This window comes from Schistocerca serialis, chromosome 5, assembly GCF_023864345.2.
Source record: "Schistocerca serialis cubense isolate TAMUIC-IGC-003099 chromosome 5, iqSchSeri2.2, whole genome shotgun sequence".
Taxonomy (NCBI): Eukaryota; Metazoa; Arthropoda; class Insecta; order Orthoptera; family Acrididae; genus Schistocerca; species Schistocerca serialis.
The window spans coordinates 508,792,700-508,812,029 of NC_064642.1; the positions used below are offsets into that span (position 1 = coordinate 508,792,700).

At 40.0% G+C, this 19,330-nt stretch overlaps 1 protein-coding gene across 1 annotated transcript in view; it reads left to right on the forward strand.

Annotated features, from left to right (window-relative positions):
• Positions 1-19,330, forward strand: part of LOC126482033 (dynein axonemal heavy chain 6-like) — a 1,073,010-nt gene that overhangs the window by 278,938 nt on the left and 774,742 nt on the right. Inside the window, exon 81 of the mRNA XM_050106005.1 lies at positions 4,583-4,719. Within this exon, the coding sequence (XP_049961962.1) occupies positions 4,583-4,719 (137 nt within the window). The remainder of the gene's footprint in view (positions 1-4,582; positions 4,720-19,330) is intronic.

Sequence of the window (19,330 nt, forward strand, 5' to 3'; positions counted from 1 at the left end):
CTACTAGAGACTGAGCAGGAGCTCAAAAGCTGGTAAAATACTGTTTCTGTTGTGTGTTTCTATGCAACACATCAGTCAGCTGTAGGTGAGTGATTGCCTCTCCTTTATTTTATGTTTTTATTCATCCAGGAAATTCCATTATCATTATCCCCAAATATTCAGGTTTATTCATAGATGCCTGTGGGTTTTCAGAAGATGTCTCTGTAAGAACTACAAGAGGTACAGAAAATTGACACATGTCAGTGGATAGAGGAGCTTTCAAGTTTTTAATTCATATTACAGGCTCTCAATGTTGGCGTAAAATGTAAATATGATAGTCTTGCCATACAGTTCCCAACACAACATTGTTGATATCACTGGCCATGTTAATTAGCCTTCATTTGAGCTCTTCCATATTAAATGGTAGTGAGACAGACACACACAATATTTGACATAGCACCATAAGAAGAAGTCACATTCAGCTAAGTTAGATGTCAGTGTGACCTATTGAAGAAGAGGAGAGTCACTATGGGAAGCGCATTCAGTCCAATCTTGAGGCAAATCGACATATAGATAAACATGAATGTCTGAAAGAAAGTGTGTTTGAGCAGCATCATGTTGCAAAATGAAGTCTTCCCTGTCTTGCTATAATTGTGGCAGAAGCCATTGCTGCAGCATGTCTAGATACATGAAATGAGTCAAAGTTTTCTCCACAAAGAAAAACATTTATAAACATTTTGACAGGACATGCACAAAAGACATAACATTTAGGTGAATCAGGAATGTATTGCACTATCTTATGTGGATATTCTGTGCCCCAAAAATGCGATTATGACAGTTCACCTTTACAGACATGTGAAATGTGGCTTCGTCACTGAAAACCAACTTCTGTGAAAAACTGTCTTCCTCAAGCAGCTGCTGCAACTCATTGCAAAAATCAGAACAAAGCTCATTGTCCCAAATAGTCAGTGCATACAACAATGGCAGCCGGTAAGGTTTTACATCCAGACGTTTGCTTAAATTGCACGAGACTTTTGAATGTGATATCTGCAGTTCTCTGCTCACCTGTGTTTTCAGTTTCTTTGGGCTCCTGAGAAATGTTTGCCACATGTGTTAAACTTTCTCTGCCGAGAGTCCTGGACAGCCTACATTCTTCACAATTCATAAGCAGCAAGTCTCATGGATTCTGTTGTACCACACATGGATTGTTTTGTTTGTTGGAAATTTTACTGAATGTTTGGTACAAAAGCATTACTGAACCATCACAGTTATGTTAACTGAATTCAAGGGCACATAATGTATACATCAGTTCATTGTACATCTTGTTCTGACAAGTTAGTTCCCTAGTGCTGTTCTTTGCAGTTGTGCCAGTGTGTGTATTGCAAATCGAACCTTGGAGAGATGCTCTATCCTCTGGTATGAGTTGTTTTCTGTGTGTCTTTTAGTTATCACATGAGTGCCTTCTTAAACCTTTTCCAGGACATGTTAGCAATGTTTGAAATTTATTTTTTAGAGATAGAATAGGAAATTATTGTGAAAAAGATAGTTGCTACTACCATATAGTGGCCTCAGCAGCCACAGACTGTGAGTTCTGTTTGCATGAGTGTGTGTGTGTGTGTGTGTGTGTGTGTGTGTGTGTGTGTGTGTGTGTGTGTGTGTGTGTGTGTCTGTGTTGTCTGTTTCTGACAAAGACCTTGTTGGCCAGAAGCTCACTTTCTGACAATCTTTTTGTTGTGTGTATCTGTGACTCAATATCTCCACTATTTGGTGAGTTGCAACTATCTTTTTCATAATATTGTTACATTTCATCATGGATTTTCCATTGTTTGATAGGAAATTATTACTGGTTTAAATAATGTAATTTCTATGGGATATGGAGATAATTTCTTCAAGATTAAGATATCTCAGCAGACATATTGCTTAGTTACAATGTTAAATACTGTACATAATTTCATGATTATTTTAAGATATCTCAGCAGACATATTGCATAGTTACAATGTTAAATATTGTACATAATTTCATGATTATTTTTAGCAAGGACATAATTTTCATAGCCTATATACTCCTGGTTGTACAGACATTGATACACACACTTTTTCTGACCAGCAGCAGGTTAAAAAATGTGTTTTATGAAAGGTATTCAAAAGGAAAGGTATGAAGCAACAATGTGGGTATAATTGAAGTATTTATTCGAAGATAATCACAGGAGGCCTCAGTGCATTTATCCCACTGTTTCACGAGCTGAAGGATTCCCTATTCCCAGAATTCCCATGACTGTGATAGATGCCAATCCTCCACTGTGTCTTTCAGTTCATAGTCTGCATTGAAGTGCTTCCTGTGACAATGGTTTTGTCCATGCTGTAGGGCAGATGCTTATACTGTTCCCACTTGAACTTGTCCATTACACTTTGTGTGACCTTCAAGACATGTGGATGTTCATTATCATGGAGCAGAATCACTTGCTTTGTGAACAACCCAGGATGAATGCCCTTCCATAGCCTCCAGACTGTCTCACAGTACATGTCACCGTTAAAGGTTTTTCCATGCTCGAAGAATTCAATGAGTATCGGATCTCAGATGCTGAAAAAGATGGTGATGTGATGACTTGTGCTTCCATTTCCTAGATGTCTCACTATGTTAGCCCAAAGCTGCATTTGCAAATTTTAACCAGTTTGGTTGTTATGACATTTGTACCCTTTTATTCGAACACTCCTTACAATCGTTCAGCAGTGTGAAATTCTAGTACCTGATTGGTCTAGTTACATATGGATATACAATTGTCATTTCATCAGGAATGCATACTCCCAGAAAACTAATTTATTTTTATTATCTCTTTCTTGTTCAGTATTTTATTTATTATTTGTATTTATGATATTAATTTATAGCTTACAGTATATAATGACACGCACATTTTTTAAAGTACTTGATGGCCCCATAGCAAAGTATCAGGTCGGATTCTGTATTTCACTGCTCCTAGGAATTCTCCTTGGACTTACCATTGCAAATAGGCACATCCAATAAAAAAAATTAGTCTCCTCAGGAGACGTCATCTACCTCTGCAGATTATTGGTCTATGTGTCTGGCTGCTGTGCAGAGCTTTGTGATCAATTTGCAGTTCTGCTGTGGATTTTCCTTAGTGGAAGGACTGGAACAGGGTGCACTTGGGCTTATAATGCCAACAGAGGAGCTATGTGAGGGCTTTAGTGTTAATAAAGCTGATAATGGGCAGGAGAGTGATTTGCTGAAGTGACGCCCTTCCATTCCACTTCCAGTGATGTCATTGATAAAGGATGACATAGCAGTCGGTCAATTCTGATTGGCCCACAGTAAGAGGAGCTTTGGGAGCCATCATGATAATGCCATGTTACATGGCCTCTAGTCTCAGTAATGGCCTCAGTCTGGCAAGGAAGTGTGTCAACAAGTTTCTCCAGGTAGTCCATCAGAAACCATCGTGGTGATGCAGAAGAAAAGATAACACTTGGTTACCAATAAAGTTGGCATAAGATGTTCGCTGTAACCTGAATGAGTGAATCGAAGTCATACTGTATAAAACACCCCTAGAACATCACAGAACCACATCTACAATCTCCAAACACTACCATTAAAATGGCATCCTGGGTTCTTTTGTGCGCACAGTGGTTGCATAATTTTAAAGGTGAGAAAATCATGTTTCAGTGGACTAAAATATTAGTTTTCTGCCAGCTACTGCCCAATTTCTGTGTTGTTTGGCACTTCTAACTGTGTGGCTTCAGGTGTTGTTATGAGCAAATGCCCTTTTGCGAGGTACCCAGCTCAAAATGTCCATTGCATGCAAGTCCATTTCCAAAGTTCGTTCAGAAGATGGTTGATGTTAACCTGCATTCACTGACAGCAGCAATTTCTGTTGGATTTGAAACAGATTCTTCTTGACACAGCGTGACACTCATCTGTGGGTCCCAGCAGTTAAGAGCTCTGTATGACCATTGCTCTTATTCCATGTTATACATAGCTGTGAGTAGTACAACAATCCTTGAAGACATGTTCGACAGTCGCATTGATACACCAACATACCAGGCATCTTATTGACTTAGTGGTCATGGGCATGTCCAAACAGGATAGCTGATTTCTGTCATGTTTCAAGTGACCCATCTTATTACGCTGATTCTGTACAACTGATTGGCACACATGCACCCATTCCACTGCCATTACTTGTACTACTGATTGACGGTCTATGACTACATGGGACCAGTTCTACACCATCTGCTGTCCTGCAAAGTAACCAGTTCACTCTCTTAAGCGGATGACTAATAATTTCTCATATGTATCTACTTTAAGTATGGAAAAAATTAAGCTGCACCATTAAACACTATGTAAAATTTTGGTCCTATTCCTTTTTTTGTACTCCCAGTTAAAAAAAAAAAAAAAAAAAAGATAGAGGCACTGCGTAGTGGAAGGTCAGGATGTACCACCATTAACAAATTCCTGCCTGTTTAACCACTATAGTATGCAAACAGCTGTACTTTATGTAAAAAATATGCTTCTAATGTTTTATTCAAGATGTTTACCAATGCAGTAATCTTTATGTCTGTCAGATATTATTCTGAAAAAAAAAAATTATTACAGGATTTGAACAGTCTTGCAGCAATGGTGAGAGGTGACTTAAGTAAACTAAATCGAATGATAATCTGTTCACTTATTACAATAGATGTTCATGCAAGAGACATCATTACTTCACTAGTGAAACTGAATGTACAAAACAGGTAACTAAAGTTTTATTAAAAATCTTTCACATTTTGATTTTGATTTTTCTCAAATACAGATATTAAAAAAATTATTACCATTTCATTAAAGTACAAGCAAACAATAATCATAATAGCTACTAGCCAAATAATTAATACTGTAATTTCTTCAGTTAATATTTGCACAAGAAGAAATGTTGTCCTGCACATTGGCAGCAAAGTCATCAATGTAAACTTTTTTACATTTTGATGATAAATGTAGTGCAATAATACATGTTAAGCACACACACACACACACACACACACACACACACACACACACTCACACACACACACACACACACACACACACACACACACACACACACACACACAGAGAGAGAGAGAGAGAGAGAGAGAGAGAGAGAGAGGTTGTGTGGTGTTCTGTTAAAATTGATTAATTGGCATGCCAGGTTGTCATTAATTTCTTTGCTTTGAGCAACTTATCACCAATAGCAATTCTTCCCAAGTTGGTGAAGTTTTATAAGAGGTTTTTTTCTTCATTCACAAAAGTTATATATGGGTAACGGAATTTGAATGTGACTGCATATCATTTGATGATATCCATGTGAAGAACATACCATAACTGCAACTCATGTGAAAGGATGGAGAAAGTCTGGTATTGGACTATCAGTTGTTGCAGATGAATGAAATAGCCAAGACCACTGGCATTTAGAAATACTGCTGAATTTCAGATGAAGAATTAACTGTAATAAATCTGGATGTAGTGTGGGTCCAATATTTGCTGTGAGTCGACCAAAAAGAAGGCATATTGTCCTGTTGAAAGATGACTTGATATCTCCAGGCATTTATAAAGTGACCTACTTTTTATCATCAATGCTGAACCAGGGACAACTCAGGAATCCCCATCCTCCCATTGGAAAGCCACACTTCAAGTTCATTCGACAAAGGTGCTTTGCCAAAGTAAAAAAGGTCTTTAAATAGAAGCTATTGGAACATCCATTGTGTTCAGCCCAGTGGGCTTTCTCTGACTTCTACCTAATCCCACATTTAAGAAATTTTTAACTGGAAAACATTATTAGTCCAGTGAAAAGGTAATTGCAGCTGTTTTGTTGGTCTTCCAAACCAAATGTCAGGGATCAAATCTTCTCACTGGAAGAGAGACATTGTGCAGATACATGTCTTTTCCTCACATAAAAAGAATCTTTCACAGTCAAGTAAGGTGATTTTTCTCTTAGACCATGTTAAACAGATATCTGATTAATCTTCTTGTCATTTCTTCTAACAATTCTATACCGATTGCATTTGCAGTAGCTAAAATCTCTGTTTCTAATAATGGAATATCACCTTTGTGTCTACAATAGTATCTCATTGTTTGTATGCAATTGTAAAATTTCAGCAGAGCTATTTGATATACCTTCACTCAAGATGCATGTGATTTCAGAGATCACATGTCCATACAGTTCACAGGCCCACTTATAGAGGCACCTAGGTCAAACCCCTGGCGTGATGTGGTGAGCTGCCAAGGAAAGAGTATTATTTAAGTGCTCATAAAAGAGTGCTCTGCATATTCTTTACCATGTATTACTGTTGTACAGTCAATGTGTTCAGTACTGTGCACAACCTGTATCTTATATGTTGCTCCACAAAGTACCACGTTCATAAATCATATCTGTTCCTGCAACAGCAAACTTGGCAATGAGCGAGGGTTATGTCTGCTCTGCTTGTCAGTGTCAGTGCTAAGTAACCTTACAAATACTCCATCATGTCACTCCCTAGCAGCAAACTTTCACAGAACAACAGCAGGCTCTCACCACTACTCTCAATCAGGTGGTCTCTGTGTGTTCGCAGCAGGTTACTCTCCCTCCAGTACAGTTGTCACCTTTTTCCAGCATATAATGAATCTGCTGATGATTGGGATTCCTTTGTGACATCTCTACACCAGAAGTTCCACGTTTTTTGCATGGGTGATTCAAACCTGCATAGGGCTTTCCCTCTTTCCTGACTTTCGCCTTGCATTTATCAGTTGTTTTGCTGACATGCACCTTTGCAAGACCCAGCCAGCTTATCATTTGATGAAATGTTCAAGCTTCTTTCAACCTATTACTGTGAGAGAATGCATGGCATTGCAGCACATTTAGAATTTTACCATTGTCAAATATGCCCAAACCAATCTTACAAAGCCTGGGCTGCAGTGTTGCATGGGTTGAGCTGTCTTTGTAAATGTGTCACTAGTACACACTGCAAATCCTATGCTTGTCATATGGTGCATGATGTTATTATTCATCTGGCCCTGAGTAGGAAAGTCCACAAAAAAACTCTTCAGTGTGAAAATCCAATGCTTATGGATGTACTCAACACAGCACAGTTCTTTGAAGTGTCATGGGCTACAGATGGTCAGATTGCTGCATGGGGTGAGGTATTGGAAGTTGCTGAGTTGTCCTCTTTTAGGTATGCTGCAAGTGTTCAGGATAATGGGGAAGCTGTTTGCAGCAGTACAACCTTTGATTCAGCATCACATAGGGCAGCATCAGTTACAGCTGCAGCAGCAACAGCCCTTGTCACAACAGTGGCCTCCTGCTGCCCTTGTGTCTTTCCTGTTCTGCTTCATCAAACATAAATTTGCTTTGTGCCTGAAGGGATGGCCTGTTTGCAACAAGTGTCAAAAGAAAGGCCACATTGCATCAGTGTGTAACTCCTCTTCAAACATGATGGATACAGTAGTACTGATGGATATAAACTGTATCTCGGCAATGACTGTCTCCCCAAACAAATTGTGTATTGACCTGTGTGTGTTTAATAAACCGCTAAAAATGAAAGTGAGCACAGAAGCTGTAGTGACTGTAGTAAACACACAAACATAAATGGAGTTGGGCTCCCCTCTTCCCACTAGGTCACACGAAAGTTGGTTTGCTACAATAAGCAGCAGATTCCGATCCTTGGTCAGTTCTGTGCTCCTGTCTCATACAAATCTGTTGTTTGCACTCTGACCTTCCTTGTTGTCATTCCCCTACCACAGACCTGCTTAGGTCAGAAGTGTTTAATGCTTTCACTCTCTCCATTGTTGATGAGGTAAATTTAGTGTAAGATCAAGTTCTGTATCAGCAACCGGAGTCCCTCTACTCTGAGTTTTCATCTCTGTTTTCTGCTTGGTTCAGTTGTGCTACCAGTTTTCAGGCCAATATTTTGATGAAAGAATCCACTCACCCTAATTTTTTTTTATTATTTTTTGGGCACAGCAGGTGCTTGTGACTACGTAAGGCCAAATTAGATTATTTGATGTCGCTCCATGTCATTTAGCTTATTTCTTCCAGTGAATGGCCTACAACAGTGGACATCATTTGGAAGCTTCACCTCTGCAGTGACTTCAGTGTCATGAGTAATGCACAGTCCAGCTTTTCAGCATTTTTTAGAGCAGCTTACAGCCTCTGTGCCCAACTGCATAAGTTACCTTGACAATATTGTTGTTTTGGGTTCTTCCACTGAAGACCACCTTAACATCTCCAATCACTGTTTTCTGTTTTGCAGTCTCTGTCTCTCAAGTGCAATCTTAACAGATCTCAGTTTTTTCAGTTGTCAATTGAGTACCTAGGTTTTGGGATTTCTTGCTCAGGGCTCAAGCTGTTGCGTCACCATGTTGATGCGATTGCAGCTTTGCCTCAGTTGATCTCCATTAAGGAACTGCAGGCATTTCTAGGTGGAGTTGCATATTGCCATAAGTTTTTGCCAAACACATCCACTGTTGCTCAGCACCTGCATGTGCTTTTGCATAAAAATGTGCCTTTCTTCTGGTCCCCAGTTTTTGACCAAGCATCTGCTTTGCTCAAATCTAAGCTTCAATCTGTCCTATATCAGGCCAGTTCAGCATCTAGTGTTGGCTAGAGATGCCTTTCGGCATGGTCTTGGCATGGTGTTGGTGTACACATATGCAAACAGGCCTGAACGACCCATTGCTTACTCTTCTAAGACTTTAACCCCTGCTCAGCAGCAGTATTCTCAGACTGAGAAGGAGGTTTTAGCAAATGTGTTTGCTCTCAAGAAATTTCACATCTTCTTGTATAGTTCTAAGTACCATTTAATCACAGATCACAAGCCGTTGGTTGCTCTTTTTCATCGTTTGGCTTCTGCACCGGACAAGGCAGCACATCATCTGCAGTGGTGGGCTGTCTTCCTCTCCTGATATCATTATCAGATCCATTACCAGCTGCTGGTGCAACATGGCATTTCCCCTTCAGACCAGGTTGGACCCAGCATTCAATCAGGACAAATTGCTTTGTGTATATTTGGATATTGAGAACCAGAATGTGGCCAATGGTTGTCCCATCAGTAGTGCAATGATAGCATCAGCCATCACCGTGGATCCTGTACTTAGTCGGGTTTTCTCTTTTTGTGCAGCACAATTGGCCATAACAGCCCCCCACCCCCACCCCCCACCCCACCCCCCGTGCCTTGGATGCCTTGCATCATGATTACTTCTCCCTCAAGCACCATCTCACCAACTTTCTGGGTCTAACAAGGTTCTTTGTTAGCTACAGATGATGCTGCTCACAAGGTTGTGATTCACACTTTCTTACACTGTATTACGTGTGTGGTTTCAGCATGGCAGTCATTGGGAGGCCTCTCACACCAAAGCTTTGGCCTGCCAGCATGTGTATTGGCCAGGCATGTGGCTTATCAGTGCTTGCACTCACTGTGTTCAGCTGCATGCAGCCCCACAGGCATCTTTTTCTTCCTCGTCGATGCTGCAGCGCCCATGCGAAGTTTACATGTCAATTTTGCTGGGCCCTACCTAGGTCAGTATTAGCTCATTGCAGTGGATGCCTATTCCAAGTTTCCCTATGTGGTGTGCTGTCTGTCCACTTTGATGGCAGCCACTGTTTCAGCACTATCTAAGATTTTTGCTATTGAGGGACTTCTGTACACCGTGATTACCAATAATGGCACCTGGTTTGTTTCTTGAGAATTTGTATCTTTTTGTCAGGCTAGGGGTGTTCTCCACCTCACAGCTCCCCTGTTTCATACTCAAACTAATGGTGAGGCTGAAGGCATTGTTTTTACATTTAAAATTCAGACACAGAAGTACCAGGTGATCAAAAAGTCAGTATAAATTTGAAAACTTAATAAACCACAGAATAATGTAGGTAGAGAGGTAAAAGTTGACACAAATGCTTGCAATGACATGGGGTTTTATTAGAACAAAAAAAAAAAAAAAAAAAAAAAAAAAAAAAAAAAAAAAAAAAAAAAAAAAAAAAAAAAAAAGAGTTCACAAAATGGCCGACAGATGGTGCTGGACAGCAAAACGTCAGTGACCGCGAATGACAATTGCGTATAAAAGGAGCTGTAATGAGAGAGAAAAACAGATGCGCCAGCAGTCACAGCATGTTGACGTTACCTGAAAAGGCGCTTTTAGTGAAGCTGTATTATCAGAATGGGGAATGTGCTACTTCAGCATTACAATCCTATTGCCATAGGAAGGGGATTCGAGCAGGTAAAGGTTGGTTGACAAATGCAGCTGTGGCAAGAATGATTTTGAAGTTCAAAGCCTCGGGTTGTTTAGACAATAGACCCTGTAGTGGCCGACCGAGCACGTGGCATAATGCTGCTGAGACAGTTCAGGAAGAAATGGAAAGTGGGTTTGTCTGTGCACGGGGAAGTCAGTGCTCGTGCAGTCACATGTCCCATTGGCATTCCATACACTACTGTTTGGTCGGCACTTAGGCATACCCTTTGATGCTACCCGTACAAAATCCATCGGCATCATGAACTGTTACCTGGCGATTTAGTGAAGTGGAGGGCATTTGCGGTGTGGGCGTTTCAGAAGACGGTGGAAGATGACAATTGGTTGAGTAATGTGTTGTGGACCGATGAAGCTCATTTCATGCTCCGAGGGTCTGTCAACACCCACAACTGCAGAATTTGGGCTACCGAAAACCCTAGAACTGTCGTGGAAACTCCATTACATGATGAGAAAGTCACAGTATGGGTCAGATTTACCACATCTATCGTTATCGGGCCTTTTTTCGCCAAGGAAATGCGTGATTATGGTTTTGTAACTGGTACCATGATGGGTGAGAGGTACACCGATATGTTACAGAATCACATCATCCCCAGCCTGGCTGATAAAGACCTGCTGGAATGTACAATGTTTATGCAGGATAGCGCTCCACCCCATATTGCTAGACGCGTGAAAGATCTCTTGCGTGCGTCGTTTGGTGATGATCGTGTGCTCAGCCACCACTTTCGTCACACTTGGCCTCCCAGGTCCCCAGACCTCAGTCCGTGTGATTATTGGCTTTGGGGTTACCTGAAGTTCCAAGTGTATCATGATTGACCGACATCTCTAGGGATGCTGAAAGACAACATCCGATGCCAATGCCTCACCATAACTCCGGATATGCTTTACAGTGCTGTTCACAACAATATTCCTTGACTACAGCTATTGTTGAGGAATGATGGTGAACATACTGAGCATTTCCTGTAAAGAACATCACCTTTGCTTTGTCTTACTTTGTTATGCTAATTATTGCTATTCTGATCAGATGAAGCGCCATCTGTCGGACATTTTTTGAACTTTTGTATTTTTTTTTGTTCTCATAATATCCACTGTCATTCCAAGCATGTGTGTCAAATTGCACCTCTCTATCTACATTATTCCGTGATTTATTCAGTTTTCAAATTTATACTGACTTTTTGGTCACCCAGTATGTATCTGGCAAGTTTACTGAATTTGCTTTAGAACCTTTTTTGAGTTTCTACCATTTCACTCCAGTGGGGAACCGGATCCTGGTGGAGTCGCTAGATGGATGCCAAGAATGGACCTTCCTTCACCTGCTGCATCCAAGTCCGCATCCTCCAAAGTTGCCTGCTCTGCATCAGTTCTAGCTATGTGCTTCTGCCTGGGTTCATGTTTTCAGTCACCAGCCGTACTGGGTTTCTGCTGTCATCAAACATCGCCAGAGCAGGTGCCTGTGCCTCTTTTGCAGACGTCCCATTACTATGACCAGCTGCAACCATGCATGGCAAGGTCGTTCTGGAGGTCCCACACCACTGATGCCTGTTCCTGTGTTGCAGATGGTCTGGTTCACACTGCAGTGGGTATCTTTGCATGGTGGATCACTGTCTGGGATTCCTGTCTCTGCCCCCAGTCCTTGACTCCTGTGGCTGGTACAGCCCCCACTGCACCTGACGCCACCACCGCCTCTGTTGCTGCGTCCTGTGTGGCCATCATATCCAGTGCCCTTGCTGATGCCTCTGGCACTGACTGCTGACCTTGACAAGGATGTCACTGTGTAGACACAGACCCTGTCCTGCCCTGTGGCCTCTCACAAGAGGGGGATGGCATGCCAAACCACCCCTCATCACTTCCGCCCCTATTCGCCGGGTCCTGCCTGCCACGTCATCGTCAGGTGATGAAATGGACGTCAGTGCCTTCATTGGTGTTTTCCATGACTTGTAATCTCAGTGCATTGTGAGAACAGTGCTTTCTTCACAGTACCAGTGCTTTTTCAGTACTAGTGTTTTTTTGTATCTTTCAATTTTTCTGTACCATGTATTTCCCTGTGCCTAGTGTTTTTATATACATATGTGGTTTTCCCACCCCTCAGAATGGAGGACTAATATACCATAACTCATGATGTGCACAATTTCAGAGACCATTCGTCCATACATTTCACAGGCTCACATATGGAGGCCACCTGGGTTGGCCCCCTGGTGAGCTCTGGTGGAACAGTGATTGCAAACAAGTACTTCGCCTATTCTTTACCCTGTATTACTGTTGTCCAGTCAATGTGATCAGTGCTATGCACTACCTGCATTTTAAGTGTTGCTCTATATGTTCTACTATGTTCCATAAGTCATGTTTGTTCTTTCTGGAGCACTTTTAGCCATCTAGAATCCAAATCGAGTGTTTCTGTTCTTCTGGAGATGCTACTGAATGCCTGTTTCTCCTCAAATGTGTCTACTGCATTGATCACTATGCTGACCTCTGCCCTTCTTGTATTTAAGTGAAATAAATATCACAGGGCCAGCTTTCAACTTTCATTCATGAGTTATACCATAAAACTTTACATCCAGAATCATGTACACATACTGATTAGCGTATGTGAATGAGTAATGGACTATGGCTCATTTCAGACACTGGATTACACTTGTTTATAAGTCAGTCACTCCTTCAGCACTAGACTGGATTTGACAAAACTACACATCAGTTTATAATAAGTCTAAGCTTCATCTGCTGACTGAATGACTAAATTGATACTTACTTTTAAAGTATGTATTATTTCATCATTAGGATTTATCATATTCAGTGTCACAAATAACAAATCATTTCTAATATTTTAAAATTAATATTTAACACTTAAAGACAACTGTCTAGTGATATCACACTTATTACAATGTTGGTAAATAAATTTGACCATTACAATCAGTTTCTGCCAGGCATATGATGGTAATTCGAGACCAGACCATTCTAATCCACTCATATCCACAGATATATTTTTGGCGCCATTCCTGTACAGTCAGTAACGTGTATATCTCAACATGCCACTTGCCAATAGTTTACTGATTCCAGGATTACTTGTTAAATATATCTCAAAGAATTTTAATTTAAGGCTGCCGTTATATTATCTTGAACCTTTTACTGACAGTTTTGTGAGATACAGTAGCATTAGAAAGATATTATAATATCTGATTGCTTGCATGATGGTTTATAAAATAATTAAACAAGCTGAACACTTGTAATTTATTGAATTATTTCATAACCTTGTGTAATTTAAAAAACTGATCCACAAAATGTGGATTATTTTTCAGAAATAAAGCAAAAGTAATACTTTGTAAGATTTATTTTTCTGCTCCCTTCACTTTACTTCTACTGCATCATGTGTATAAAAATTCAGTAGTCTCATGTGTCCATTCAACAATTGTTTTAGGGAAAACTAGAAAATGTTTTGCTGAAATTGACAAAGAGTTGCAACAGGCTCAAACTTTTGGAGTGAAGTTCTGTCTTGGCATTCTTGTCATACAAAGCAGACATTAGTGCCTCCTTAAGAGCAAGGAAAGATCTTTTTGTCACCTCAATCCAGACAAATTTGCCATCTCCCTGTAATAGTTCTTACAAGGGATGTACCTTTCTATGAAAGATCTTTATGAATAACCAACAGAATGAACACATTCCAAGAAAACTTTCCATATCATGAATGAGCTGAGGCATTGGAAAGCTGTTGACTGCTCTCATTGTCTCTGGATCAGGATGGACTACATTGGTGTTAACTAACAGCCCCAAGAGTTTTATTTCCTGGGTGATGAAAAGCCACTTTTATGAATTGAGTTAGAGGGATGCAGTCTGAATACACTTCAACATGGCTGTCAAGTGGTATAGATGTTCTTCAAATTTCTTCATAAAAATGATAAAATTGTCCATAGAGCAGAGACACATTGTTCATTTAAGGTATCAAAGTAGGTTGTCCATCATAGGTTTGAAGGTGACTGACACGTAACATAACAAGGAAGGTTTGAACTCATACATGTTACCAGGAGTTATAAAGGCAGTCCTTCTAAAGTCAGCCTTGTATACCTTCATTTGCCAATAGCCCTGCTACATGTCCATAGTTGAGAAACATTTTGTCTTTTCATGCATTTTAGAATGTCACTAATGCATGGCAATGGATAGACATCTTTCTTTGTGATCCTGTTCAGTTGTCAGCATTTGATGCAGAAATGCCATGTGCAACTATACTGATGCCTTTTCTGTAGTCTTTTTCTTCTCTTGTTTATCCTGGCTTCTTGAGATTCTAATAACCCTACCACAACAAAGGTCAGAATTTAATAACGGTTGTGGTGTTGCTCATGCTGCTAAATACTGCATTTTTGGGCAACAGCAGTCATATTATGTGGCAGGTGTCATTAGAGCACAGTTAATAAAGTCACTTCATGTAATAATCAAAAAACTAGGCACTCATCTTTTTGTGTTTCCCACGCTGGTCTCGATGTAAAATCATGGCTCAATCGTTGAAAATCTAGGTGGTTATGATTCCAAGCTCGGATGCAAAGAGGCCTAGGTTTTATTCTGCTATATTCAAAAGTTTTGTAGATGCGCTTCACAAACCATTCTTGAAGCTTACACTTTTGTTGAAAACATCTTTCTCACAGTCACTGTTAAAGTTCACATTTTATAAGCGGACTACAATACACATCTTTCCTACATGACGTCCAAGACTTGACCTTTTCAAGGTCCGACTCTCTAACAACTTAACAACCAATTAACTATCGCTTACGCGCCCAAAAATCAGAGTTACAAGTACATCAAAGATCATAGTGACAAAAGAAAGAATACACATAAGAATAATATCATTGCAATATAAACATATCGATGTATCAAAAGTGAAATCAAATCTGAATGTTGTCTCAGAAATATGTTAAGTAGTTAACAGAAATACAGTAGAATATTACTGGTATCAAGAGGTTCAGGTGAGGTACCATAATGGTTACGTAATTCAAGTACCATTACAAGATCTCTTGTGAAGAGACATGATACAATAAGTTCCGTAGTGGTGTAGGTCAGTCAATGAAGTTACACAACAGTTAATAATTTAACTTTTGAAACTGCCAGCTTGTTGGCATTTATGAAAAGAAAAACACTCTCATGCAGTCAGCAAACTTTGTGTAACATTGTGTGTGTAATGGGCCTTACTAAATTGCAAATTGTTCTTATGAATTAATTAAGCTGCTTTGCAGTGTTGCTAGGCAATGTAATTAACAAGATTATATGTGTCTCAATTAACACTGGACTTCTATATTATGAATAAACTTTTGGTTCCTTTATTTTATTTTATTTTTATTTATTTATTTATTTATTTATTTATTTTCTGTCAAAATCAGAACCTGTCTCAAAATTAATTTCCAACTTCGTGCATTAAATCCAAGGGCATTTGCAACTAATGTACATGATTTTCTGGACAGTTCTATCATGCACTGGCGTGTAACATATTTGAAATTGAGTGCGCAGGTTTCAGTTTTACCTAATGGGCTAAACGACTTTTTTAATAACGTGATGTGTCTGTCCCATGTAAAGTTTAAATGAGGCTGGATTTACTGTTCATTCGGGTCAAGATCACAAAATAAAATTCACCACATAGGTCAGTGAACTGTACATGTGCACTTCTAGCACTCTAAGTGCTAACTTGTCTCAGAGTAAAAGCCGCACATAAATTTACACTTTTTTATGCTTACAAAATTCAAAACACTTTTATATTAAATAAATTATGGCATGTAATTGCTAACTAAACATTTCCAATTCAGAATAAACTTCAAGACCTTGTATTTCATAACCAGTAAAATTTTATCGTCTGAGAGAAATTATTAATTTGCTGAAACGGATTCAGATTACAGTCAACTCATGTCTGGATGATGATATCACAAATCTACACTTGCTTGGAATGAACGAAATACCTGTACTGAAAAATGTGGTCTGCTGAGTAATTTACTGACTTGGTGCCCCTTTCATTGCTACACCACCTTTCTCCATTACAAGGACCACAGCAGAGAACCAAGGACTCTCTGAAGGTTCACTGATGTCATCATGCAACAACATCTTCTCCCCTTCCTCCCAAATTCTGTGTCATTCATCTGGTGGCACCCTCTACAAGTGCTGGCTAATTGGTGAATAATCCACAATGTTGATATGGTGTTTTAGCTTTGGACACTTGCTCTATCATTTCATCTGTCTTTCATCTGCACAATATTTGAAAGCATCTGAAAATTGTCACAGAACAGTTAACATTCTCTAGCATTGTTTCTTGGTCAGGCCTGATTCCATTTACATCTACATCTACTTTTACACTCCACAAGCCACCCAATGGTATGTGTCAGAGGGCACTTTATGTGCCACTGTCATTACCTCCCTTTCCTGTTCCAGTTGTGTATCGTTTGCGGGAAGAATGACTGTTGGAAAGCCTCCGTGCTCACTCAAATCTCTCTAATTTTACATTTGTGATCTCCTCGGGAGGTATAAGTAGGGGGAAGCAATATATTCGATACCTCATCCAGAAACGCACCCTCTTGAAACCTGTACAGCAAGTTACATCGTGATGCAAAGCGCCTCTCTTGCAGAGTCTGCCACTTGAGTTTGCTAAACATCTCAGTAACACTATCATGCTTACCAAATAACCCCGTGATGAAATGCGCCCCTCTTCTTTGGATCTTCTCTATCTCCTCTGTCAACCCAACCTGGTATGGATCTCACACTGATGAGCAATACTCAAGTATAGGTCGAACGAGTGTTTTGTAAGCCACCTCCTTTGTTGATGGACTACATTTTCTAAGGACTCTCCCAATGAATTTCAACCTGGCATCCACCTTACCAACAATTAATTTTATATGATCATTCCACTTCAAATCATTCCGTACGCATACTCCCAGATATTTTACAGAAGTAACTGCTACCAGTGTTTGTTCCCCTATCATATAATCATACAATAAAGGATCCTTCTTTCTATGTATTTGCAATACATTACATTTGTCTATGTTATGGGTCAGTTGCCACTCCCTGCACCAAGTGCCTATCTGCTGCAGATCTTCCTGCATTTCACTGCAATTTTCTAATGCTGGAACTTCTCTGTATACTACAGCATCGTCCGCGAAAAGTCGCATGGAACTTCCAACACTATCTACTAGGTCATTTATATATATTGTGAAAAGCAATGGTCCCATAACACTCCCCTGTGGCACGCCAAAGGTTACTTTAACATCTGTAGATGTCTCTCCATTGAGAACAACATGCTGTGTTCTGTTCGCTAAAAGCTCTTCAATCCAGCCACACAACTGGTCTGATATTCCGTAGGCTCTTACTTTGTTTATCAGGCAACAGTGCGGAACTGTATCGAATGCCTTTCGGAAGTCAAGGAAAATGGCATATACCTGGAAGCCTGTATATTTCCTGGGTCTTATGAACAAATAAAGTGAGTTGGGCCTCACACGATCACTGTTTCCGGAATCCATGTCGATTCCTACTGAGTAGATTCTGGTTTCCAGAAATGACATGATACGTGAGCAAGAAACATGTTCTCAAATTCTACAACAGATCGATGTCAGAGATATAGGCCTATAGTTTTGTGCATCTGCTCGATGACCCTTTTTGAAAACTGGAACTACCTGTACTCTTTTCCAATCATTTGGACACTTATTTCGATGTCAGCCATTTTTTCGTTCATGCGAGGATTTAGAGAAGGAACTGCAGTGCGGTCTTCCTCTGTGAAACAGCTTTGGAAAAAGGTGTTTAGTATTTCAGCTTTACACATGTCATCCTCCGTTTCAATGCCATCATCATCCCAGAGTGTCTGGATATGCTGTTTCGATCCACTTACTGATTTAATGTAAGACCAGAACTTCCTACGATTTTCTGTCAAGTCGGTTCATAAAATTTTACTTTCAAATTCACTGAACGCTTCACGCATAGCCCTCCTTATGCTAAGTTTGACATTGTTTAGCTTCTGTTTGTTTGCGAGGTTTTGGCTGTGTTTAAACTTGCAGTGAAGCTCTCTTTGCTTTCGCAGTAGTTTCCTAACTTTGTTGTTGAACCACGGTGGGTTTTTCCCATTCCTCACAGTTTTACTCGGCACGTACCTGTCTAAAACGCATTTTATGATTGCCTTGAACTTTTTCCATAAACACTCAACATTGTCAGTGTCAGAACAGAATTTTTTTTTCGTTTTGATCTGTTAGGTAGTCTGAAATCTGCCTTCTATTACTCTTGCTAAATAGATAAACCTTCCTCCCTTTTTTATATTCTTATTTACTTCCATATTCAGGGATGCTGCAATGGCCTTATGATCACTGATTCCCTGTTCTGCACTTACAGAGTCAAAAAGTTTGGGTCTGTTTGTTATCAGTAGGTCCAAGATGTTATCTCCATGAGTCAGTTCTCTGTTTAATTGCTCGAGGTAATTTTCGGATATTGCACTCAGTATAATTTCACTCGATGCTCTGTCCCTACCACCCATCCTAAACATCTGAGTGTCCCAGTCTATATCTGGTAAATTGAAACCTCCACCTAAGACTATAACATGCTGAGGAAATTTATGTGAAAAGTATTCCAGATTTTCTCTCAGTTGTTCTGCCACTACTGCTGCTGAGTCGGGAGGTCGGTAAAAGGAGTCAATTATTAACCTAGCTCAGTTGTTGAGTATAACCTCCACCCGTAATAATTCACAGGAACCATCCACTTCTATTTCACTACAGGATAAACTACTACTAATAGTGACAAACACACCGCCACAGGTTGCATGCAATCTATTATTTCTAAACACCATCTGTGCCTTTGTAAATATTTCGGCAGAATTTATCTCTGGCTTCAGCCAGCTTTCCGTACCTATAACGATTTCAGCTTTGGTGCTTTCTGTCAGCGCTTGAAGTTCCGGTACTTTACCAACACAGCTTCGACAGTTTATAATTACAATACTGATTGCTGCTTGGTCCCCACATGTCCTGACTTTGTCCCGCACCCTTTGAGGCTGTTGCCCTTTCTGTACTTGCCCGAGGCCATCTAACCTAAAAAACCACCCAGTCCACACCACATAACCCCTGCTACCCGTGTAGCTGCCTGCTGGGTGTAATGGACTTCTGACCTATCCAGTGGAAC